Raw genomic sequence first — 25,818 nt, forward strand, 5'->3', positions numbered from 1 at the left:
GATTTCCATGTTAAACACAAGAAAGTCTGGGTGAAAATACAACATTGTTCAACTTCTCTCTCCAACCACTAATTCCCTTCCACCACCATATCACAGATTCTGGTTTAAGTGATAGGATCATCTCTCTCCCTCTCTCCCTCTCTCTCTCTCTCTCTCTCTCTCTCTCTCTCTATATATATATATATATATATATATACACATACATATGTTTACTATCTATTTATCTATTTATCTATATGTATATAATTGCTAAAGTCAATTTAGCTTGCTAATGAAGTTATGCTTAGGGAAATGTTAATTTTAATTTGGTTTATGTAAAAACAAAGCAAGTGATTCTTTTACTTTCAATATTTGTTAAATGGACCATGCAAGGAGCTATAGCAGATGGAAACCTAGGTATGTAATATGCATGCCTCCCTTCAGAAGCTTGCGGTCAAAGAGGAGCCGATAAGCCATTCACACACCAAGATGTGGTTGGCAGTGCCAATGTCGTACATATAAAATTGTATGGGCCAGAATTTTTCTTGGGAATAGTACTGCAATGGTTTGAAGAAATACTTGGATAAGCCACTTAGGGTGCCTCATACCACGCAAGACTCCGAATCATCCTAAAGGTTTTTGCAAAAGAGCAGCAACACCAAGAAATGAGTGGAACAGAAAGAGGTCCCACGGGGATGCACAAAAGACATAGGGGCAAAAGGGGAATGCCAGGAACTCTTAGTGGTGGGTGGGAGGAGATGCACACCTGCAACATGATCCCGAGAGCACCAGACCTTTAGGAATAGTCAACTAAGTGCCAGAAACATTTGGACACTCAGTGGTAGTGGATTTTTTTTTTTTTTTAATGAAAATCGGCAAAGGGGCTGAATTTTGCATCTGTCTTAATCCCAGATAAAACAGAAGCAGACACTGGCAGCAGAGGGGACTAGAAATTCACAAAAATAGTGGGATGTGATTTGCACTTTCCTAGACCATGGAATTGGAGGGGTTGGGTACTGAGCCAAGCTTACGTGGCTTTCCAGGAAGCAGCAGGAAGGCCTCAGCTATGTCAAGGTTAAGTAACTATTTTCAATACAAAAACTTGTCAAGGAGCAAGACGATAGAAAGCTTACTCATGGATAGAGTGATCCGGGAAGGCTTTGAGCCACAATTTCAGTTGGTCTGTGAGAAATAAAAAAGATTTCATCAGGTAGATATGGATGGTCAGAGACCAGGAAGAAGAAACTCGGTGAAGCAAAAACCCGGACGCGGGCAGAGTAAGGTATGTTCAGGAAACCTACAGCAGCCCAGTAGAGGAAGAAGGCCACACAATTCACATATGGAAGTAGGAGGAGGTAGGTTTGAGAAGACAGTGGTAAAGAATGCTTTCAAAGGTGCTGGATGGCAGGAGGAAATCAGTGTAGCGCTAAAAGGTATTCACGAATAATCTAACGATGCACCTGCCATATACAGACATACAAGAGTTCATTAGAACCAACTACAAGTTAACATCTATGTCAGGTAGGCCAAATCAGATGAAAACAACTTTTAACTTCATGAAAGTAGCATGGTCTTTGGAGAAAACATGACCTTACTACAGCCAGAGCAATGGTTCTCAAAGTGTGCTCCAGGGACTCCTGATCACCTTTTCAGGTGATCCACAAGGTCAAAATGATTTTCTTATTAACATTAAGGTATTATGTGCCTTTTATATTGTGTTGACATTTGCACGGATGATGCAAAAGCAGTAGTGGGTGTAAACTGCTGGCACTTTAACACAAATCAAGGCAGTACTGTAGTAGTAGCCTCTGTATCCTTCACCCTGATACAGTGGCAGCCAACACAGTGTCACGTTTTAGGAGTTTAGTAGATCCAAGTTCAAAGAGTTTGAGAACTGTTGGCCTAAAGCATATACTTCCTAATGTATATTCCAAAGGTCCCTAATTTCACAGGATGTGAACAGGTATATGATATATGAAAAGAAAGTTTGGTAGTCAGAGAAATTTGGGAAATACAAAGGTAAAGATATTTCACTGCAGGATGCTGATATACAGTTATAGTTTACACATTTATTTTTGCAGAGCCCATGCGTGTGTTGACACACACCATGGATTACCAAGAAGGGTCATTGCTAGAGTGCCCAGATGTCTGGTTGGCTCGGGAAGTCCTGGGTAACACCTATGATCAGTAATAAGGGCCACTGTTCGTTCTCATAAGTATACAAGTTTGGAATAGTAAATTATACCGTAATCTAAGTTCTAGCTGATAGTATTTCCCATATTTATTTAACCACAGAACCTATTTTTCCCTTTCTTTTGGAGGTCTATCTCATGGGAGAAATGTTCCAAGGAATATACTTTGGGAAACACTGTGAAGTAGAAGGAGGTAAAAGACAGGAGCTGACCTCATTCCAGACAGGTCAAATGAAACACACGTTATGCTTACAGCGTAGTTTTCATCAAAGCAGGGATGCTCACCACTCTATTGTGTCTTAAAGAAAAAAGCACGTAAATGTAGTAGATAGCGACTCCTAGGTAGCTGAATCCATAGTGTTAAACTACAGACACCACTGACATTTTTTAAGAAATACATACTTCATTGACTTCAAAAAAGAGGCACAGATGTTCCCTACACTCATAGAATGTGGCTGGGTTTTCCATTCTGAAGAGATCCATGGTAAAGGGGTTCCAAAAGTTAACCCAGGATTTCTGAAAACACAATCCATCCCAAAGCCATAGAGGAGAAAATGGGTACGCTCTACAGAAGATGGTAAAATGGAACACTCTAAAACAAGAATTACGGGCACAGTGGAGAGAATCGCCATATTAGAAGCAACGCGACCCCAAATGTTTGCCATGGTCAACTCTCTGCAGCAATGGGCATGCGCACAACATACTCTAATCAAAATTAGGTAACAGACTGAGACCTGCCAAGAAAACACACACCATGCCAGTTACCTGATAATGCTTCAGGGTCCCATTGATGAGGAGGGCCGACTGCTTCTCCACCCTCTCCGAGATAGCGTGGGCCACCGTGTAGTAGGACTGGGAACCCCTGGCACTGTACTGCATGCTGTACTCATCGTCCACGTCTTGCTTGGCTGTCCTGGGCCAGAGAAAGTGGAGAGTCACACACAGAGAAGTTGGTGCATGAATGGAGAGCCGAAAACAGCTGCAGGAAGTAGAGCTTTATTCATCACCTACTTCATGCCTGGCAGCTAAAACATATTATCTGTAATCCTCATGAAAAGCAAGCAGGGTAGATGTTGTTGTTACCATCCCCACTTCATGCCTGCGGAGAACTTCAGGTTGAGAGAGGTTCACGAATTTGCCCAGGTCACATGAAAGGTGGTGGCATCAGGATCTGAACGCAGGCCCGCTCGACCTCAAGTGACTGCTATGAGCATGAATCGTACACCTGCAGGTTCACACTTTGCCAGTGAAGCTGTCCTAGGCCCTTGAAGTACAAAGATAAATCCTATCCACAGAACACTGCCTAAAACTTGGAAGACAGGTGAGAGGGGGGCCAAAGGTGACATTAAAGAGACAGGAAAGAGGAGAGGTCGTCTTCCATTTTCTATGCCTTGTTAACCGACTACTGAGTTATTCTACAGGCAGTGAGGGGCCATTGAGGGGGGTCTGGAAAATCTTCAGTGAAGAAACTGGGGCAGATGAATAAAAGAAAGGTTCCTCAAGTGGGCACACAGCCCTGGAATAACAGGAGAAAATATTAGAATGTCTATTTCTGCTTTTTTAAAAAAAATCTCATCACTTTAAAATGTTCTATTTTGCATAGTGTTTTGCCACAGTTTTCTTGCAGCACTAGAGCTACACAGGCAAAGAGCTGGGGAGGGCTTCCCTGGTGGCGCAGTGGTTGAGAATCCGCCTGCCAATGCAGGGGACATGGGTTCGAGCCCTGGTCTGGGAAGATCCCACATGTCGCGGAGCAACTAGGCCCGTGCGCCACAACTACTGAGCCTGCGTGTCTGGAGCCTGTGCTCCGCAACAAGAGAGGCCGTGACAGTGAGAGGCCTGCGCACCGCGATGAAGAGTGGCCCCCGCTCGCCGCAACTAGAGAAAGCCCTCGCACAGAAACGAAGACCCAGCACAGCCAAAAATAAATAAATTAATTAATAAAAAGAAAGAGCTGGGTAGGGGAGTCAGTAGCTGAGCAGCTACTGCAACGAGGGCGTTTCTCACTTGGGGTTCTGGGCGGGTGTTGGCGCCATTAAGGAAGGCGGGAAAGGCAGCCAGCTGGAGGGGCAGGTTCCACGTGGGACGGAAGCGCGTGACACACCAAGAGCCCAGGAGCGAGGAAGTCATGAAGTGGGGGAGGGCGCAAGGGGGGGAGCTGAGCAGTGGGACAGTCTGGTGGCCTCTGACGGCGGCGTTTCGGGTGGAGCACGGGCGTGAGGTCGGCTTCCTTCCTTAGACAAACTTCTTTAAAAGAAAATCCATAAAGCGCAACCCTCACGAAATGCATCTGCAAGAGACAAAACTCTGAGAGACACATACTCGATGATCTGCTTAGCGTCCTTCTCGGAAACCTCTTCGCTGTTTGGATCCAGAAGTATTTTCTCTTCAGTTTCCTGCCTACTGGACTCTTCCTCTTCATCCTGGGGAAGGAACGAAGATATGGGGGTGATTCCGTTTTAACGAGGGAATCCCTAGGCTTGGCGATTTCTGAGAAGAGAGTGAAGAGTATTCTACTTCACAAGTGAGGTGCACGCAACTGAGGGGGGACGTAAACGTAACCCTTACTTGCACCAGGCAATACCTACCTCTCCATCGCTGTTTACACCACTGAATGAAAGAACACAAGGAACCCTCTGAGGATCCCCTGGAACCCTTGGTCCCAAGAATAAATATGTAAAAATCATGCTGGAAAGATGGATATTTATCATTATTTGGTCATCAGAGAGTCCTGTAGACCGTATCTGCTCTGGCTAACTTAGTGACCTTCTATACCCTTCTCTCCAAAGCCAACTGAAGGGATCTTAGTATTGTCCTTTTCTCTGATGATGCCAGCGGGCCTTGGATGGTCCCACATGTCTTCACAGTGGAGAGACTGGAGCTTGTAAGCACATGGCCTTCTGTGTGTGCTTTCTGTGGCCACTTCACAGCCCACAGTTCTGGCTATTTAGATTAAAACTGTCAATAACATGGCAAAGGATTCATCACCTCCCCACCTCTCCACTGTGTACTCTGTTCTGCTGGCCTGTTGAAAAGCTTCACTAAATATTCATAATGCCCACTACTACCCACTGGTGTTGAAGGCTGAATCTTTCCAGATAATCCAGGAGAATTTCCTTTAAAACGAGGCTTAAAGAGAACCATGCTTTTCCATCAGGCTTGAAAGAAACAATACAAACTGACATGATAGTAATGTTGAAAATCAAACCTATGACCACAGATCACTGAGCCACAAGGGGTAAACTGAGGAGCTGGCACAGCTCTTTCACATCCAGGTGAGCACCGAGAGGGGGCATGACTCGCCATGAGATGGGGACCTAGTCTCCGGACCCCCAGGTCAGAGTTCATTCTAGTCCCAGCTCTCTGGAGCTGTCTGCAGTTGCCAGTCTCAGGAGGGCACCTGTGGGTTGAGCAGCCTTCTTTACCTCATCTCTGTCCCTCCCTGGCTCTCAGACTCAATAAGAAGATTCTTCCAACGGATCATTTATGGGCCCATTCATCCGAGTAAACAAGAGACGTTTTAAAAATTGATTTTTTAAGTTTCAAGTAAGTCAGAGAAAGAGTAGCCTATTAAAAAAAAAAAAAGAAAAAAAAAGCATGCCTCCAAAAGTATTTGCTTGTTAACAGCATACTTTTTTTCTAAAAAAAAAAAAAAAAAAAGTTACTTCTATTATCTTTCCTCTTTGCAAAAGCAGTAAGTGTCCATGGTAGATTAATTTAGAAAACACAGGCCCACAAAACAGAAGAAAATAACAACGGTCTTAAAATTCTGGTGAGCTGCTATGGGTAAGGCTGCTCTGCTCTGGCCATGGCATTCTTTGAACCAAGATTCCCCTACACTGGTAAACACCAGATTTAATGACTATACGCTAACAATGCTCTAATAAAGGAGATAAACATCTTTTAATCCTTCTATTTGTAATTGTTAAGGATTTTAAAGTTGATCTGAAAGATACCTTTATTATTCCTTAATTTCTATTAAAAGTACCCAAGATTACCATTTTAGGTTCTGGATATATTGAGTATTCCTTCCAAAAGACTGAGAAATGTGGCTAACAAGTATATCCAAAGAATTCAAGCAAGAATCACATTTAAAGAAAAAACCCAAGAGGATCAATAAACCCATTAAACCAAGTGCATGTTGCCCTTTTGGTCTAAGTTTCCAGACTTACAGCTTCAAACAGGCCCAAGGACTAAAGAACTTCAGACATTTTTAGGCTGTTAACCCTCAGCGTAAACGACTTAGAAGCATGGAATTGCCCTTCCCAAAGTAATCCATCTCTAATTTTCCTCAGAAGACCTTTCTACCGTCTCCAATTTAATGCTAGCTTCTCTCTTCTTGGTTTCAAATAAATTTAGAATTCACCGAGCTTCCACATTCTCCAGGAGCCCCCGAGAAGTCACTGTGATACTAGGCATGCACCAGCAAAGCTCTGTCAAACCCTCAGCCCCAGCTGTCACCCGATGGCCAAAACTGGAGGACGAAGAGATAGAAGGACACAGATGCTTCCCCGTGAACTTTCCAGCTGATGAACTCCAAACAGAGATATACGTACCTCCTCCTCATAATCAGAATCACTCTCTTCACTGTCCGATCTAGGGGCAACTTCGTAACTACAAGAAAAGGAGTGGGGAGGAAGAGGAGGCTTAGCTTTTTAAATCATAAAACTGTGTGTGTGCGTGTGTGTGTGTTTATACACAAATATATGGCACATTCTATGTACAAATGCAGGTAATAACTTTAAGCAGTTCAGCAAAGGTCATGCTATTTTAGTTCCCAGATTCTACAAGGACCACGGAAACCTAAAAGAGTCAAAGAACACCAATAATTCTGCTTTAGTGCCATACCCAGGATTCATTTCCAACCAGGCATCCAGCTGACTTGCTTTGGGTGCTTCTGGGCCAAACAGGACCTTGCCGGTTTCTGTGTGAGTCACTTTGACAGGGAGGTCACTCATCTGGCTGCTCTCATCTATGGGCTAGAAAGGAGAAAAGACATAACACCGCTTCGTGTTAAGACATTCTCCCGATTCTGTGCTGGATGTTTCTCGGCCTTTTGGCTGCCCAGCATTTGAAACCCTTTCCCGCGATTAGAAATTTCATCACCTGATGAGTCCTGGTGGGAAGTGGGAGGTCACCTCCTACCAAAGACACTGAAAACACCGGCCTCCCTTGCAGCAAAGGAACTGGCACAAGACCTAAGCTCCACCAGCTGGGTGCATTCACCAAGGCTCTGAATTAGGACCTAGAAGGAAGCGGGGGCCAACAGGCACACCGGTAGGAGGGCAGACAACAGTGGCAGCAGTACCAGTGCAGTGGTATTGGCCGTGCCCACTCCCGAGGCCGGCCACGTCCTCACTAAGCAGCTGCAGGGTACACTACGGTAACATATCACTGACATAACAGTGCAGCCCTCAGTCAGCTTCTCCAGGCTTCCACAGTTCCGATGACTCACCCGATATCCTATTAATATGTTCCCTTCTTACTTAAATCAGGCAGAGTTGATTTTTGTCATGTGCAGCTAAGAACCCCCAACCCCCAAATAATCCCCTCCAGATAAGGACTACTGCGAAGTCATGGTTTCAGAGAGAACGACGGAAAAAAGGAAAAGGTACTGTAACTTGTATCATCTCATTATGGCTGCTTTGGCTTCTGCAGAAACAACGTCATTTATCCAAAACCAAACCACCAGGTACCAAGCCCAACCATGGGGACCTGTGATAAAGCAAAAGGCTCTGCTCATCGGAAATCTGGCAAATTGACCAAGTCTGAGCTGAAGTTCGTTATTAGACTCTCAACGAAATATGGCTTGCTCAGAAAATTAAGAGAATAAGTGAAACTGCAGAGGCTGTGCTTAACCTACTTCAGAGAATGGTTTAAAAAGGCCTAAAAATGGAGTAATCCTATGCAAACGAATGTTACTGATTCCAGGGTGACTGTACTTCTAGGAGCAGGCCCCCAGGTGAGACGTTTAGGCAACCCATTAATTCCAAAGAATTTTTTCTAAATTATTCTCATTTGGAGTTAAATTAAAATGATAGGAAAAGCAGTATACTGTAGGTTATCTTCTAATATCTTATAGGAAATGACTACCTCCTTCCCCCAAAATATTGGTTCTTTCCCCCCTCTCCCTTAACAAAGCACTGTCAGAATAAGAAACAATATATTAGCAATTATCCACAAAAACAACCTTAAAAAAAAGAATGCTTACTCCAGACATTTTTTCCTTTTATGTGTGCTGAAGCAATGGTTGTGAACACCATTATGTTGCATGTCAAGACAACGCTTCCTCCTTATTAACGTAGAAGGTCATCTACATGCTCAGGTGATAAAGTAGGAAATCTACCATTCACTACCATCTCCCTTGGAAAAATCATATCCCATTATCTTGAACTATTATAATACAGCTTGTTTTATTGTTTGTGTCATGCCTCAAAGAAAACTGGAAATCACTGTAGCTGGAATTAGAACTTTGGCAAAAACACTGAATGAGCACAGCAGAATGTAATCAGAACATTATTTCAAAACAAACCAGGTAAGACATCTACTTTGCCCACTTCAGCAAACAGAAAACACATGTGTTAAGATTAAAAAAAAAAGTGTATGTCACAGGCCCAAGATCAGGAGCTTATTTCCCAGGAGATAACATGAGGTAAGAGAGCTATCACACTAACACGTTAAATCTCTCCCTGTGTGCTTGTTAGTTACAGACTGATGTGAGGCATGCTTAAGTAAGGGTGGGTTTTTACAAATTAGCGTTGTTTCTAAGTGCTCTAATATATAGTATTCTTCCCCCATAACAGCCCACTGAATGTTTCTTACACGTTAGACATTTATCCTGATCTCTTCTTTCCTTGTGATGAACTATAGTGGTTAAGTAACATTTATTTTTCAAGAGATTTCTGCACAGAATAGTGGTTTCAACCTCTTTCCTGCCACCAGGCTGTTCACATTCATAATACTTCTCGTGTGCACTGCGATTCCAGAAGGGGAAGAGGCAACCCTCCACCCACCCCAATCCTCCAGGCAGATTAATCAGAATCTGTGAAAGGAGAAGGAAGTTTGAAACAAACGCCCTTCCCATCCCGCTCCAGGGGGATGCCTGCTCGTGTGAATCACTGGCAGAGAACTTTTGAGTTTTCAGAGAAAAAAACATCCAATAAATCAATCATTGCATTCTCGTGATTCAGAATATTGGAAATACTAGGAAATATAATTTAGATATACGCCGATGAATCTACAAAGAGAAGCTATAGGGTAGGCCTACAGAAAATGGCAAAAAATAAGCTACCAAATACGCAAATTGTTTGGCTTACAGTTATGAAATTTCAAAGTAAATGAAGGAAACTGGGTCATATTTTCTGCTTCTGTATCATCGACGGGGAAAATGTAATTATAGAATCACTTAAGATTTTTACACATTCTGTGTATTCATAAACACATGCTTATATGTGCACAGACAATTTCTGGAGTGGTACATAAGAAACTTAGTATCAGTTGACTGCCAGTCTGAGATGGAAGATTACTTTTCAGTGTACCCTTTCATACTATTCTAATTTTCTACCATGCTAATATACTACTATTTTTACTTAAAAATGAATAGCAGAGAGAAACCATATGATCATCTCAATAGATGCAGAAAAAGCTTTTGACAAAATTCAACACCCATTTATGATAAAAAACCTCCTGAAAGTAGGCAGAGAGGGAACTTTCCTCAACATAATAAAGGCCATATATGACAAACCCACAGCCAACATCGTTCTCATTGGTGAGCAACTGAAACCATTTCCCCTAAGATCAGGAACAAGACAAGGTTGTCCACTCTCACCACTATTACTCAACATAGTTTTAGAAGTTTTAGCCACAGCAATCAGAGAAGAAAAAGAAATGAAAGGAATCCAAATCGGAAAAGAAGAGGTAAAGTTGTCACTGTTTGCACATAACATGATACTATACATAGAGAATCCTAAAGATGCTACCAGAAAACTACTAGAGCTAATCAATGAATTTGGTAAAGTAGCAGGATACAAAATTAATGCACAGAAATCTTTTGCATTCCTATACATTAATGATGAAGAATCTGAAAGAGAAATTAAGGAAACACTCCCACTCACCACTGCAACAAAAAGAATAAAACACTTAGGAATAAACCTACCTAAGGAGACAAAAGACCTGTATGCAGAAAACTATCAGACACTGATGAAAGAAATTAAAGATGATACAAACAGATGGAGAGATGTACCACATTCCTGGATTGGAAGAATCAACATTGTGAAAATGACTATACTTCCCAAAGCAATCTACAGATTCAATGCAATCCCTACCAAACTACCAATGGCATTTTTCACAGAACTAGAACAAAATATTTCACAATTTGTATGGAAACACAAAAGACCCCGAATAGCCAAAGCAATCTTGAGAAAGAAAAACAGAGCTGGAGGAATCAGGCTCCCTGACTTCACACTATACTACAAAGCTACAGTAATCAAGACAGTATGGTACTGGCACAAAAACAGAAATATAGTCAATGGAACAGGATAGAAAGTCCAGAGATAAACCCATGCACATGTGGTCACCTTATTTTTGATAAAGGAGGCAAGAATATACAGTGGAGAAAAGACAGCCTCTTCAATAAGTGGTGCTGGGAAAACTGGACAGCTACATATAAAAGAATGAAATTAGAATGCTCCCTAACACCATACACAAAAATAAACTCAAAATGGATTAAAGACCTAAATGTAAGGTCAGACACTATCAAACTCTTAGAGGAAAACACAGGCAGGACACTCTATGACATAAATCACAGCAATATCCTTTTCAACCCACCTCCTAGAGAAATTGGAAATAAAACCAAAAATAAACAAATGGGACCTAATGAAACTGAAAAGCTTTTGCACAGCTAAGGAAACCATAAACAAGACCAAAAGACAACCCTCAGAATGGGAGAAAATAGTTGCAAATGAAGCAACTGACAAAGGATTAATCTCCAAAATTTACAAGCAGCTCATGCAACTCAATATCAAAAAAACAAACAACCTAATCCAAAAATGGGCAGAAGACCTAAACAGACATTTCTCCAAAGAAGACAGACAGATGGCCAACAAACACATGAAAGAATGCTTAACATCACTAATCATTAGAGAAATGTAAATCAAAACTACAATGAGGTATCACCTCACACCGGTCAGAATGGTCATCATCAAAAAATCTACAAACGATAAATGCTGGAGAGGGTGTGGAGAAAAGGGAACCCTCTTGCACTGTTGGTGGGAATGTAAATTGATACAGCCACTATGGAGAACAGTATGGAGGTTACTTAAAAAACTAAAAAGAGAACTACCATACGACCCAGCAATCCCACTACTGGGCATATACCCTGAGAGAACCATAATTCAAAAAGAGTCACGTACCACAATGTTCACTGCAGCTCTATTTACAATAGCCAGGACATGGAAGCAACCTAAGTGTCCATCAACAGATGAATGGATAAAGAAGATGTGGCACATATATACAATGGAATATTACTCAGCCATAAAAAGAAATGAAATTGAGTTATTTGTAGTGAGGTGGATGGACCTAGAATCTGTCATACAGAGTGAAGTCATCAGAAAGAGATAAAGAAATACCGTATGCTAACACATATATACGCAATCTAAGAAAAAAAATGGTCATGAAGAACCTAGGGGCAAGACACAGACCTACTCGAGAATGGACCTGAGGATATGGGGAGGGGGAAGGGTAAGCTGGGACAAAGTGAGAGAGTGGCATGGACATATATACGCTACCAAACGTAAAATAGATAGCTAGTGGGAAGCAGCCGCATAGCACAGCGAGATCAGCTCGGTGCTTTGTGACCACCTAGAGGGGTGGGATAGGGAGGGTGGGAGGGAGGGGGATGAAGAGGGAAGATATATGGGAACATATGTATATGTATAACTGATTGACTTTGTTATAAAGCAGAGACTAACACACTATAGTAAAGCAATTATACTCCAATAAAGATGTTAAAAAAAAAAAGAAAGAGATAAATACCGTATGCTAACAGATATATATGGAATAAAAAAAAATGGTTCTGAAGAACCTAGGGGCAGGACAGGAATAAAGACGCAGATGTAGAGAATGGACCTGAGGACATGGGGAAGGGTAAGCTGGGACGAAGTGAGAGAGTGGCATGGACATATATACACTACCAAATGTAAAACAGATAGCTAGTGGGAAGCAGCCACATAGCACAGGGAGATCAGCTCGGTGCTTTGTGACCACCTAGAGGGGTGGGATAGGGAGGGTGGGAGGGAGATGCAAGAGGGAGGAGATATGGGGATATTATGTATATGTATAGCTGATTCACTTTGTTGTAAAGCAGAAACTAATACACCATTGTAAAGCAATTATACTCCAATAAAGATGTTAAAAAAATGAATAGCAGAGTACAAAATAAAAGCAGTATACACAGAGAATGGTGCAGCAAGGTATGGCAGGGTATCATTCAACAGAACACAGCAGAAATGGATGCAAAATCCCTTACCTCTCCATCTGGTCCCAGGGCAGACTCCTCCCGCTCCGCGTTCTCTTCAGCCTTCTGCAAAACAATGTCAAATGTTACGTGTAAACCAAGAAAGTGGGTACAGGAAGGACCTCATGGCTACCTGGTGGTATAAAACAGTAATTCATTACTGCTTATCATCATCCAACAAAGCTTAGGAATTAATGCCTTTTCTTTGTGTTTCTCTTCACTCTCTGAGACAACACAAACTGTGTACTTTATTGGCAACTTGCAGCGAGGCAGTGAAAGCCAGGTGTGACTCAGGCCTGGCCCACTAGAGATGGGTGGACTGTGTCTTCCCGGACCCCAACAGCTCAAGATGTGGCAGCATCGGGACAGAGGTCAGAACCCCAAATGTCCTTGTGTCTGGCACTATGAAGACAAATCCTGACGTAATCAGCTCAATTTTCCCATTCCCTTAGCAAGTTTTCTAAAAATGTCCCCTCAAGAATGAATTCTGAACCGTTCCTGGGTTATAAAAATACAAAATCATACAAAATTCTGTGAGTTCTCTGAATTTTTATCATTCTACCTAATTGGCTTTCATAATATACAGTATTTCCACAGTGGGTATATGGGGAAATTTGATGCAGATACTGTGATCTCATGAAAAATTCTGTCATCTTCCATTTCTTAAATATTCCAATATCTTAGCCCATTAACCTTTATGTGCCTCAAAGGCAGCCTAAATGAAAAGCTAGGATTATGTCACATTTTGTACATACCCGAGAGAGACAGAGAGAGCCTCATCTGCAAGACAAAATAGTCTAAAATTTCTCACATTTATAACGACCTCTTCGACAAGTGAAATCCTTAACATCACCTTTACAGAATCCTTATTTTAAAGGTATTCTGTGTGGTGTCATTAGAAGAAAAACAAACAAACTTTAGTCATTTCCTTTATCAAGACATTTAAGAAAATGAGCTTTCCTCCCCTGGGCTCTTTAGTTAATTAAAAATATACATAATGATACAGAATCAATATTAACTCCACTTTGTTTACTTAAGGCATTGACTGTGTAATACATTTTTGCTTCCCATGAAAACAACTCAGTTGTCTCTTGACAAAACAGCTTTTACAGAAAACGTTTAGTGGTGAAAATCCAGCCTTTTGTCCATACTGAGGAAGGGCAGTTCCCGTAAATGTCTGAAATTTTAAAGTTGCTTGATAATTTTCTTGCAAAAAATACACGTATATAAGTATGCCAAAGCACAAGGCATAAAAAAATGTAGCACTTCTACCAAAGAGTAGGAAATGAAATGCTCTCCTTGGTTATGATTTCCCAAGAATTTAATTTTCTATTTATGCCACCCCAAACTGAAAATATTTACAAGCTCAAAAGAAATGACCATCATGGAAAAGCATCCCTATGTCTGGGCTAGGGATCCAGAGAACAATGGCAGAAAGGCTCAGAAAAGGGACCATCCCTGCTACCAGCCTCCCTGAAGATCTCATTTTTGGAATTCTCAGGCACTATATTCAGGCAACTCTTTTAATTAATGGGAGAAAGTCAATTAATCCCACCATTCTTTCCATACAAATCAGAAATTAGCTACAAATTTGGCCAACAAAGAAAATCAGATGAGACCATGAATAAGCCAATTTCCAATATCTAGCTAGTGGAACTGGATCACTGTTTCAATGAATAGTACATTAAAAAGCTTGAAGGACCATAAATAACAGAATCAAAACTATTCTAAAGAATACTCTTCTGTGAATATGCTGTAGACTAGATAGGGTGCTATCTAAAAACTGCCTCATAATCAGGCCTTTCCATTACTTAAATTCCTCTAAACTAATTTTTAAATTTCTATCTGGTATCAAATTTGAGAAGCAATGTACTATCAGACTTAAGAAAGTTGGCTCTGGAATTAGATGAACTGCGTTTGAATGCCAGCTCTGTCACTAAGTGCAAGAGTACTTAGTTGTGTGATCTCGAGCAAGTCTCTGTGTCTTGGTTCCCTCTTCTGTAAAATAGGGACAGTAGTGGTCCCTACCTCATAGGGCTGCTGCAGGACTGGATCACTATTTCAATATGTACAATCCAATGTTACATGTAATATCCACTGAGAGTGTCAATTTCCACAATGTAAAAGAATCAATGATAGTCCGAGGGCTATTCTTTTATGTCTATATAAAACTGGCTATAGCACTGTCTGAAAACTGCTTCATAAGGTTACGAAGTCAGGGATTTCTGTCTGTTTTGTTCACTCATGTATTCCCAAATCTACAAGGGGTCCTGGCACTTAAAAGGCACTAAATAAATATTTGAAGGATGAATGAATGAATGCACCAAGAACAACACTTTCCACTTAGCATACATGCAATCAGTTAACATTATTTTAATTAGGTGACAATATATGTGCAAGTCATAAAAGAGTTAAGTGCACACACACGCGTTCCTCACTGAACTGGTGCTCTATGAGACTTCCCTTGCGTGCCCTGTACTTATACCCAGTTCGGCTATGTTATTCTAGGAGGTGGAAGCCAGATGGCAGTCTACTCTACAGCAAGAGGTGTCAAGTTCTCCCATCATGCTTTGAATTCCTCCAGTTTGGGGACAATCTCTGGTTGGTATGCTTTCAGAAATCCATATTCTCACATCAAACTAGTGCTTAACCCTCAATTCTCTTCCCCTGCCAAAATTCCCTTTGTGTGCTGCTCAAGATCAACTCCAAACAGGCTGTGACCGGTACTACGATACTGGAGTAGCCTGGGACAGACTCTGAGCACCTGGTGGGATGGCCTGCAGCTGATGTGGCCACGGCTGCCTGAGAGAGTTTCATATACAGTGAATCTGTAGCACGTGACTGCAAACACATCCTATCAATGTTGCCGGCTGATGCCTGAGCTTATTTCCACTGATTAAAACAAACACAAAAAAAACAAAACCGACTGCAGTTCATCCACTAATCAGGAATAAGGAACTCTGTACTGGCTTCTTCCTATCCACAAAAAGTTGAGAACTAATTACCCTCGTGGGGGGGAGGGAGGAATGTAATTATGGAATCGGATGTGAAGCAAATTACTTCTAACGAAAGACAATTTGGCTTCCCAGTTAAGGCCAATGTCAATTCATATCCTTCCTTTTGGAATGTTCATGAACAAAGCTATGTGCACAGCTATCCATTTTCCTTGCAGAGGCTGTATAAAATAATCAACAACACGGTGAGGAGGAAAAGGAACCCCCAAACATGAAAACATTGTGGAAGCTGAATTCAAGAAAATGGGCCTCACTGGGGTACTTTATGCAGAATACCACAACATAGGACACAAACAGCCTCACTCTGTAAAGAAAACAGCTTTGTACCAAATATTTTACAATCTATATGATAAAGTGAACACAGTTTATCCCCCAGCAGGTGTTGTTATAATATGCTGAAACTTCATTCAAATATGTTGGCATCTTAAAGACTCACTCTGCTTTGAGGGAAACCTAAGATTTTCAGAAACCACTTGGGTTATTTTTACTGTCACTTAAGAGGACCTGTGAGCATTAAGATAGGTGATCAGGCAATAAAAAAATAACCAAGAATATCAAATTAACAGGCAATTGCACATTACTTAAGTTGTGCCTTGCAGAGAAAACCAATTCCAACATTTTGACTCAAGTAACTGGTCAATCCAGTTAAGCTGGACTTTGATCCAAATTTCTGGTTTCACCCATTTTGACACTGAACTTATCAAATAAATCTAACCATCATGGCATTGTGTTCACCTACCTTTACAATAGTCACTACACTCAAATGCCCAGAATTGCCTTAGAACCTTTCTTTCACCTACAAAAATCTCCTTGTGGAGGAAAACTGCAATACGCTAATCATCTTTGGGGAAAAGAGATAAAAGAATTGAGAAGGACTGGAGAGTAACTCAAATTTAAAATAAATGCCTCAGTAACATTACTACTTTGCATTTGATGCTCTTTTCACTGAAAATTATACCAAGGGGATTTTCTCTAATTGTTGGCGATCTAAAAGAAAAAGAAAAACATATTTCCTATCACTATATTGATCAATACACTATGCCAGAAAGGTCCCCCCTCCAAAGCGTCACAGATTCACGAATAACAGTGCTTGATGAGACAAAAAGAGAATAGAGTAAGTTTCAGAAAGAAAGACCATGATGAAAAAGACATTTGACACAGCACTCCCCCATGGATTCTCTATGTTCTCATTAGCATCATGGGTTTCCAAGAAATGTCACAATAAGTACCAAGGGTGTAGTTCTGTTGGTATACTCCCCAGTGAAAGATTTGGGGGAAGGGGATTAAATACTTTATACTTTATTTTTTGCCTGAAGTCAATAGCTGGGGAAGCTGAACCTCTTAAATGACCAGACTTTTCAGCAGTAGGTGTGTGGGCTAGGGGGCTGGCATGGGCTCCCAACCACAGCTTAAGGAAAGACATACCCTAAAACTCTGTAAGATATACCTTATTGTTTGGATATTACAGGCCAAATAATTAGAAAATTCTCTTTGTAGGATCTGAGGAGGAAGAGGGAAGCAGAGTCTGCCAAAAATAAGAAATCCTCATTTCCCACTGCAGGCCTCCACAGCCAAGGAGCCTGTCGTTGTCCTAAAAGACATTCTACCTGATAATATCTAATTGATCCTCACCTAGAAAAAAATGGTGGCCATTTATTTTCTCAACACCACAGAGAACATACAGTAAGGGGAAAAAGAAGATTTTACTTTCAGAAAAACCTATAACCACATTTCAACAATCATGATCCTACATCTATACCACAGAATTGATTGAGAAAATAACTAATATTTACTGAGCACTTACTATGTCCCAGGGAGCGTTCTAAGTGCTTTAGATAAACTTTCCTATGTGATCCTCACAACAAATCTAGGCTACAGGTCCTGTTCCTATCACCTTCTTACAGATCAAGAGACTGAAGCACTGGGTAATAGATCTCTTAATGAAATATCCTACAAGGGAATAACAGCAAATTAGTGTTCTATGTTTTCTTATGCAGTTATGAATGTAAGAGATTGCGTACCAATGTGCTTTAGACAGTAGTCCAATTTCGTAAGTTAGCACGTTCAATCCTATTTGTATACAATGCCATTTCAACCTGGAGTCCCCCAGTAGATATAAGAGAACTCGCATGGCAGGGGACGGAGACCTCCAGGTCATGCTAAGTACCCAGAACAGTGTATTCGCCTTGTCACACTGCAGGGACCGCTGTCACCTAATCAGATATTTCAATACTTGAAAAATTATTCCTCCTCTAACACTTAAGTAGATACATAGAGCTTATTTCTTTTTCTTCCACTTCGAGGACATTAATGGAAGGCCAGGTAGAGATCGAGAAGTTTCAGAATGATTTATAAATGTATACTTCATAGAAGCGGCTCTAATGGTGAGAGGAGAAAAACTAAGCAAGGTCCTGAGAGGTTAAAGGAAACCCACTCTATTATTCACTAACACCAAGTAAACCTGATCAACTCCCCAAGAAAGAAAAAGGCCTTCTCTGTTACACCACGGCAATTCCTTAAAACAATGATACGCTAGTTTAACACTGAGTAAAAAAGTAGCCCTTTTCCAATTAAACTGCAAGGTCCACCATACTTATCTTTGACGGCACAGTTCCTGAAGTTCCTTGTATCTTGTCCTACAAGTGTTGCCACCAGTTCAATGGTATTAGTTCACTGAGTAAAGAAGCTTTCTCAAAACAAAGATTTAGGAATGCCTTACTTAATTAGAAAAAAAAGCAAAACAAAACCTGCAGATAGGTACAGCATGATATTCACTTCTATGGGAAATGCTGAAACGGACAGCACAGAATCTTTAAGTGTCCACATGCAGGTTCCCTCCCTGACAGAGAAGCTGGAACAAACAATTCTCAATCATTCACTCTAATGGAGGGAAGAAGAACTCCAGGTAATCCAGAGTGTCAAATAATCAGCTTTTGAAAGCATCCATTTTCTTTGCACTTGAATTAAGGTACATCTAAAATTGGGTAACTCACTCTGAACTAAGTCTTAAAACCCCGTGAGACAGTTTTCAGGAAGGTCTAGGAAAGAGCCCAGTTTCTTTTTGTCCTTTCTTTATCCAAGGTCTCCCAGCAAGATGGCCCAGGAAGGAAATATGGCCTGATCTCCTTGGTCCTGCTGAGGGCAGGGGGAGCTCAGATGCGAGGCATCCTGAGAGCATGCCAGGGAAGAGGGAGAGGGCTGCTAATAAACTAATAATTCTGCACATTCCATCATGTGAGCTCATCAGCGGAAGATGCCCAGAGACAGCCACCAGGCAGACTGGAGTCGCTTGGGTACCTGTTATTCGTTTGCCAGGAAACCAGGCCCCAGTTTTACTCCCCGCCTTCCTTCACAGCATTCATTACAGTTTATAATTATATACCTGGGTGCACATTTGATTAACGTCTGTCTCTCTCTCTAATTAATTAAGAGGGCAAGAGTGCTTTTCCTCACCACTTGCACTCTCTCTCCCCCAGCATCTAGCATCCTGCCTAGATCATAGTAAGTGTTCAGTTAAGATTTGCAGAGCAAATACATGAAACAGAAAGAATAAGTGCTATTAGCAAACCTGAAAGCAGGAGTTTGGAGGCAGAGAGTCAACCTACAGATGATGCAGTGTTGGCAGCATCATGAAAAATACTGACAGGTTCCTGCTCTGTACAGATTAACATAAAAACAAAGGCATAGGGCCTCCCTGGCGGCGCAGTGGTTGAGAGTCCGCCTGCCGATGCAGGGGATACGGGTTCGTGCCCCGGTCTGGGAGGATCCCATATGCCGCGGAGCGGCTGGGCCCGTGAGCCATGGCCGCTGGGCCTGAGCATCCGGAGCCTGTGCTCCGCAACGGGCGAGGCCATGGCAGTGAGAGGCCCGCGTACCGCAAAAAGAAAAAAAAAAAAACAAAAACAAAGGCATAATCATTACAACTCAATTATGTATCTTTCTTTGCCTGTGATGATATAACAGTCCAATACTATTGCAGCAGTCCATTAATTAAAAGCCAGAAGCTCATATCTGAGCCATTAGCTTTTAATCACAAAGAAACACAGACTACGAACGGTAGTACTAAAAACACTAACAGTGACCTTTTTGTGACAGTCTCTGCAAAATATGCCTCAGGATCAGGAAAAACTAAAATGGCCGTTTCATGGGGTCCACCTATGGAATATGACAATTGTTATCTGCTTGCCGTGTGCCAACTTTAAGTCAGAAATTGGGAGCTGGAATTTTGCAAAGTCTATAACGCGACCTTGACAAGAAAATGAGGTATTCCTCACCAAAGAAATGTCGAAATGCAAGCCCTGACTCATCCCTTGCTCACCTTCACAATTAAGGGAAGCTATCTTATGCTAAAGAAATCAGGTGCAGAAGGCGCCTTTTCAATCACTTATTCCTCCTCCTTAATTCTGAAACAGGTATGAGAATTCAGGAGCCATGAAATTAATTATTTTTTGAAAAACATTTTGTTCAATTATTCAGTGCAGAAAAGAAATGATTAAATGCTACCAATCCTCAATCTTCACAATTCTAACGAAGACTTCCTGTTGATGTTTATACCTCGGCCAATCAGAATTGACCGTGAAAACAAAATATCCACCGAGAACTATATTAGCAGACTACTTAAGCTTCAAAGAGGCTCTATATTTACAGGTCTTCAAAGGGAAGCAGGTTACCCTTGAATTGAGATATAGTATCTGCAGAGTAGAGATTCTAAATCTTACCCTTCGTTTCTCATGATAAATTGGATTATTTTACATAAGACTATCTACTGTTTTCTGTAATGGCCTAAAACCCTGACTTGCACATTTACCTTAGTGTAAAACCGGGGCAGCTGAACTGAGCCAACAATCTTGGCATCGCTGTCTGTCCAAAGAAACAGGCTGAAATATGTTCTAAAAGTATCCCAAAGCTATCTCTGCCATCTTCCTCTGGCTCCTTTCAATCTGAACACAGCATTTTCGCCTTCATTTTCACTCCAGTTTCTTAACTCAGCAGTCCCCTGCCTCGCTGGCATGGCACTTGAGCAAACATTTCTTTGTGTCCATGGTTTTCCTTTTTCTACCGACCGTGTGTACTTAGTTTCCGAATGCTGTGTGAAACAGCGGAAATACGAACCAAATATACATCCTGTCCCTCGTGCCGCCATCTCCAAAATGTTGCCTAGTACACCTAGTACATCAACCCATGTATATCAGCAACGTTTGCAATATAATCATCTAAGTCTCCCATTAGTGTAGTAGGAAGTATTCATTAAAGGGCAAGATGTGCCTAAAACTGGTCGGCGACCACACGTTCCCCAGCTCAGCCACAGCCACTCAGGTGCTCACCTTCCTCTTCCTCCTCCTCTTCTTCTTCTCTTTGGCCGCCTGGGCTTGCTTGTGCTCCCACACCAGGTTAGTCAAGTTGGCCACATACTCATCGGTCTGCTGCAAAAGGTACGCTAAACGCCTATCTTTCTTTTGATCGATCAGTTTTCTATAGCCCTCTTCATCTTCAGCCTATTAAGGAAAGAAGAGCGTGATCAGAACATAATAAAAGTTTGCAGATGACACCTTTTTCCCTCCCCTTGATGGTCTGAACTTCGGGGGTCCGCGCAGCAAACTGAATGATTCCAGCCGCCCGAGTTCTCGCACCCTGTCTGGGACTGGGGAACACACGGAGGTACGATGCCTACGTCCCGGGACACCAGAGTTCACGGCAAGGTCAACACACATAACTATTTATGTGGTGTGATCAAGCACTCTGATCCAACTTTTCATTCTTTTGTGTTTCTTTAACTGCGCAAAAAGTGTTAAAATTTGAGGATTCAACATCTGAAACTTATTCTTAACTTTATATTTTGGAAAGTGTCAAATATAATCAAAAGTAGAGAAGGTAGTATAATCTCTCATATAACCAACACCAAGCAATAAAAATTAACTCCCCATGACTCCCGTTTGTTTCGCTGCAGCCCTTCCCCCACCTCCTCCCTGCAATCCCAAACTGGATTGTCCTGAAGCAAATTCCAGACATAATTGCTTTTCATTCATAAATATTTCAATAAGTACTTCTAGAGGCAAGGAACTGAATTAGGTTTTGAACAAATAACTTCTATTTCTTTTTTTTTTCAAATAACTTCTTATACTTAAAAGCATTACAAGGACTTCCCTGGTGGCGCAGTGGTTAAGAATCCACCTGCCACCGCAGGGGACACTGGTTCGAGCCCTGGTCTGGGAAGATCCCACATGCCGCGGAGCAACTTAGCCCGTGTGCCTCAACTACTGAAGCCCGCGCGCCTAGAGCCCGTGCTCCACAACAAGAGAAGCCACCGCAATGAGAAGCCCGGGCACCGCAACGAAGAGTAGCCCCCACTCACCGCAACTAGAGAAAGCCCGCGCTCAGCCACGAAGACCCAATGCAGCCAAAAATAAATAAATAAATGAACTTATAAAAAATGGGGTTGATTGGGAGGGATTTTGGTCACAGGTCAGTACTGCATCATGGGCCCAGGTGACTGGAGACAAGTCATTAGCACCTGAAGCCTGACAGGGCTGAGCCATAAAACAGACACAGTACTTCCCACTTCTACCTCCTGTTAAGCAATATTAGGAGGTTAAATGGAATAAAAACTGGTGCACTCTGGGTCATTTCCAGAGAAATCTTTTTATACATCCCAATAAAAGGACATCTCAAAAATATCTTTCTCACATGATGCAGGATAAAAGGAACACGCTGCAAAATCTTTAAGAGGCAGCTCCTTACAGAGAAGCTTAGGTTTTTCAGTCCAGGGGTGTCCGTCCAGCATTTGCCCGAGTAACAGCAGCCTCATCACTCCGTCTGGCTGCTGTCTTGCCCCATGGATGAGCATGAACCTCAAATGCTATTATAACTGTGATTGCTTTTGGTTATGGTTGATCTCACTTGAAGAAAGCATGATAAAAAAAAAACTTCAGTGTCTCTGTTATCTGTATATTCCATCATTTAATTGCGAAAATTAACGATTTGCAAATGCCTAATCATTAGTGTCAAGCCAATCTGTTACTGAAGTTCTAATATAGTTTCACTTCAGTTGAATCAGACAAATTTGACTGCTCCCTGCTCAAATACTATAAAATGGTCTCCCCAGCTAGTTAGCCATCTCTTGGTCCCCTCCCTCCCAAAAAACGAGAGGGAGGCAGGAGAAGGTGGTAAGATTTAGTAGACCCCGGACACAGAGCCTTTTAAAATATGGTGTTCACTCTCCGAAATCCAAAAAAATTAATGACAAAAAAACGCAGACTGTCATAGCAGCCAGGAAGACTATGTCATTTGGAATTTTCCAGGGACATAATTATGGGTTGAGGCTAATGATTTTATCTTCATCCAATACCCAGGCATTACATCCCAGATAGAATTTGCAGGTCTCCTATCAGTATACGTTACACACGCTTTTCTAAAATCCACGGTGTGCTCTGAGGTCCGATTCCAAAAGTAAATGGCCAATAAACTCAAATACGCAGGCCAGTGATATAAACCAATTCCTTCTGTGTTTATATATCCATTAAAAAGTAACAGTGGAGGGCCTCCCTGGTGGCGCAGTGGTTGAGAGTCCGCCTGCCGATGCAGGGGATACGGGTTCGTGCCCCGGTCTGGGAGGATCCCATATGCCGCGGAGCGGCTGGGCCCGTGAGCCATGGCCGCTGAGCCTGCGCATCCGGAGCCTGTGCTCCGCAACGGGAGAGGCCACAACAGTGAGAGGCCCGCATACCGAAAAAAAAAAAAAAAAAAAAAGTAACAGTGGAAATGACCCATGAATAGCCTTTGACAATAACACGGCTATAATCAAAAAAGCAACATTTCAAAATTAACCTAAAAACCACTTTTTAAACTGTTAGAGAAAAATTTCTGCCAGAATTTTGAAGCACCAGCAGCTTCAAAAAAAGAGAATTTCTTAGATTCCAAGACACAACTTCATGAGATATTCATTCAAAACGACTTGTGTCATTAGTCTCAAAGAGGCAATGCTTTAAAAAGAACTGCCGTTTCCATCCTTCCAGGTCTGGTGATCAAAACTCCTGCAAAATATAGTACCTGCCTTTATGTAAAAAGCTATCATCTGGGGCTTCCCTGGTGGCGCAGTGGCTGAGAGTCCGCCTGCCGATGCAGGGGACACGGGTTCGTGCCCCGGTCCGGGAAGATCCCACATGCCGCGCAGCGGCTGGGCCTGTGAGCCATGGCCGCTGGGCCTGCGCGTCCAGAGCCTGTGCTCCGCAGCGGGAGAGGCCATAACAGTGAGAGGCCTGCGCGCGCGCAAAAAAAAAAAAGCTATCATCTGAATAACAGTGCCACCCTAGGACATGGAAACACTATACTCATCAGTGGTAGCCCTAGATTTGTGGCACTGCACTGTCTAGGAAAGGGACGATATTTTTACTCCATCCCTGTGAAGTTCAAAGGAATGGATTAGTATATTTGATAAGCAGCTTTTACTCTCTCCTTCTACCACAGCATGTTTAACATTCTCAGCGCAGATGGCTGTGAGGGGAGCATGTTCCTGGGTTCCTGTAGGCAGGCCCCTTACCATCAATCTCCGCATTCTCTCCTTTTCGATCCGCTCGGTCTCCTTCTTCTGCTCCCTTTCAGTGTTGGCGTGCCAAGTGGCCACTGCTTTGGAAAGCTTCTGGATCTTCCCGGCCACAGACCGATGGTACTCCTTAAAATCTTTTGCATGTTGCAAAATACTGTTCAGGTATTCCTAAGGGATCCAAAGCGGGGAGAAGAGAAGGCTTAAAATTCAGTTCCCAACGTCATTTGAGGTTTCATCATAGTCCAGGGAAACTCTGTGTATTGAACAGCCATGGGGGACTAGAACCTATTTTAGGACAGGTGCCCTGGTGTGTCTCCATAGCTGAGGTGTGGGCTATGTGGTGGTGGGAAAGATGACCTCTCAAAGTTTGTTTTGGTGCCAGCCGGTGGAAGAGAAGCCTCCCCGGCCTGGAGGGTGTGGCCACATGAAAATGGAAAGATCAAAGGTTGAGAGAGACCTACAAAACAGTGATGATAAATTTAAAGCAAATCACTCCCAGATAAACCTCAGGGAGATGGGTGTTTCCACTGAGAAGCGTGTTACAAAAGTAGTGTTTCTTCTGCTCTCACTTAAATACCTTAGAATTGTCCCTCAAAAAAAGTTTTATAGGAAGCTAAAATTGCCATACATCTTTTGTATCCACTTTTTAAATAAAGAAGGGGAAACTTAGAACCTTATTTACACTTAAGTCCAACACTTTTCAAAACAAGACTTAATCAAGGCACTAAATTAAGCATAGAAAAACAAATAAAATTCACAGGATTACAACACGAGATCACATCCTACATCAAAATATTTCCAAATCCCTAGAAAGGAATGTTTTAAAATATCTGCCCCTGTGAAACCTTCAACTGGGCCCTTGAAAAGCCCAGGATACTATATTTATATCTGTGATAAAAATAACTGTTTGCCCTCTTCTTTCCAAGTTCCCTCTTCCCCAGGACTTTGTTCTAGGAAACCCGCCTGTGCCTACCCAGTCAGCAGCATCCCATGGGGTTATGAATATGACACCTGATTGGAATTCAGGAAGCAGGGTCCCCCCCACCCCCTTATCCTGTACTGACCGTTCGCGTGTCCTTGCGGAGGTCACCTACCACTCTGGCTGGGCCTAGGTTTCCTCATCTATGACAGGGTGTGGTTGGACTACGTAAGCTCCCAGGATCCTTTCTGTGATGTCCCCACTGCCCGCAGTTGTCCATTTTTCAGTGGTTCTGACTCCGCCCAGTTTCTTGGTTAGCACCTCTGTCAACGGCGGGGCACCCAGAGCCCAGGCCCAAGTACCTGGTGCTTCTGCCGACGCTTCCTCTCCTGCTCGATCTTCTGCTGCTTCTCCAGCTTCTCCGTCATGCGGGCTTCCCTCAGGGTCTGGCGCTTGCTCCGTTTGTATGCTTTGGAGTTGAGGGCCGTCTCCAGGGTCGTGTCCCGTCGCATGCAGGCCACTACCTCCTGTCTCAGCTGTCAAGAGGGGAGCAGTTAGAACAACTCCCCAAACGGAGGCCAGACCCCCGTCGTCCCCTGCCCTCCATTTAGTGGAGCCGAATGGTGACTCCCTGAGTTTCTCCATCACAGCTGGCCTTT

The 25,818-nt window shown here is 42.4% G+C and overlaps 1 protein-coding gene across 12 annotated transcripts in view; it reads right to left on the minus strand.

The window, feature by feature from the left end:
- The window catches only part of SMARCA2 (SWI/SNF related BAF chromatin remodeling complex subunit ATPase 2), a 224,175-nt gene that overhangs the window by 119,117 nt on the left and 79,240 nt on the right, over positions 1 to 25,818 (minus strand). For all 12 annotated transcript variants that reach the window (XM_082632252.1, XM_082632254.1, XM_082632253.1 and 9 more), the window contains 8 exons: positions 25,522 to 25,695; positions 24,235 to 24,408; positions 21,023 to 21,193; positions 12,697 to 12,750; positions 7,020 to 7,150; positions 6,728 to 6,785; positions 4,494 to 4,594; positions 2,937 to 3,084 (listed from right to left, as the gene is read on the minus strand). In XM_082632252.1, the coding sequence (XP_082488378.1) occupies positions 2,937 to 3,084; positions 4,494 to 4,594; positions 6,728 to 6,785; positions 7,020 to 7,150; positions 12,697 to 12,750; positions 21,023 to 21,193; positions 24,235 to 24,408; positions 25,522 to 25,695 (1,011 nt within the window). The remainder of the gene's footprint in view (positions 1 to 2,936; positions 3,085 to 4,493; positions 4,595 to 6,727; positions 6,786 to 7,019; positions 7,151 to 12,696; positions 12,751 to 21,022; positions 21,194 to 24,234; positions 24,409 to 25,521; positions 25,696 to 25,818) is intronic.

This window comes from Mesoplodon mirus (assembly GCF_964341445.2).
Source record: "Mesoplodon mirus genome assembly, chromosome: 1".
In the NCBI taxonomy this organism is placed as follows: Eukaryota; Metazoa; Chordata; class Mammalia; order Artiodactyla; family Ziphiidae; genus Mesoplodon; species Mesoplodon mirus.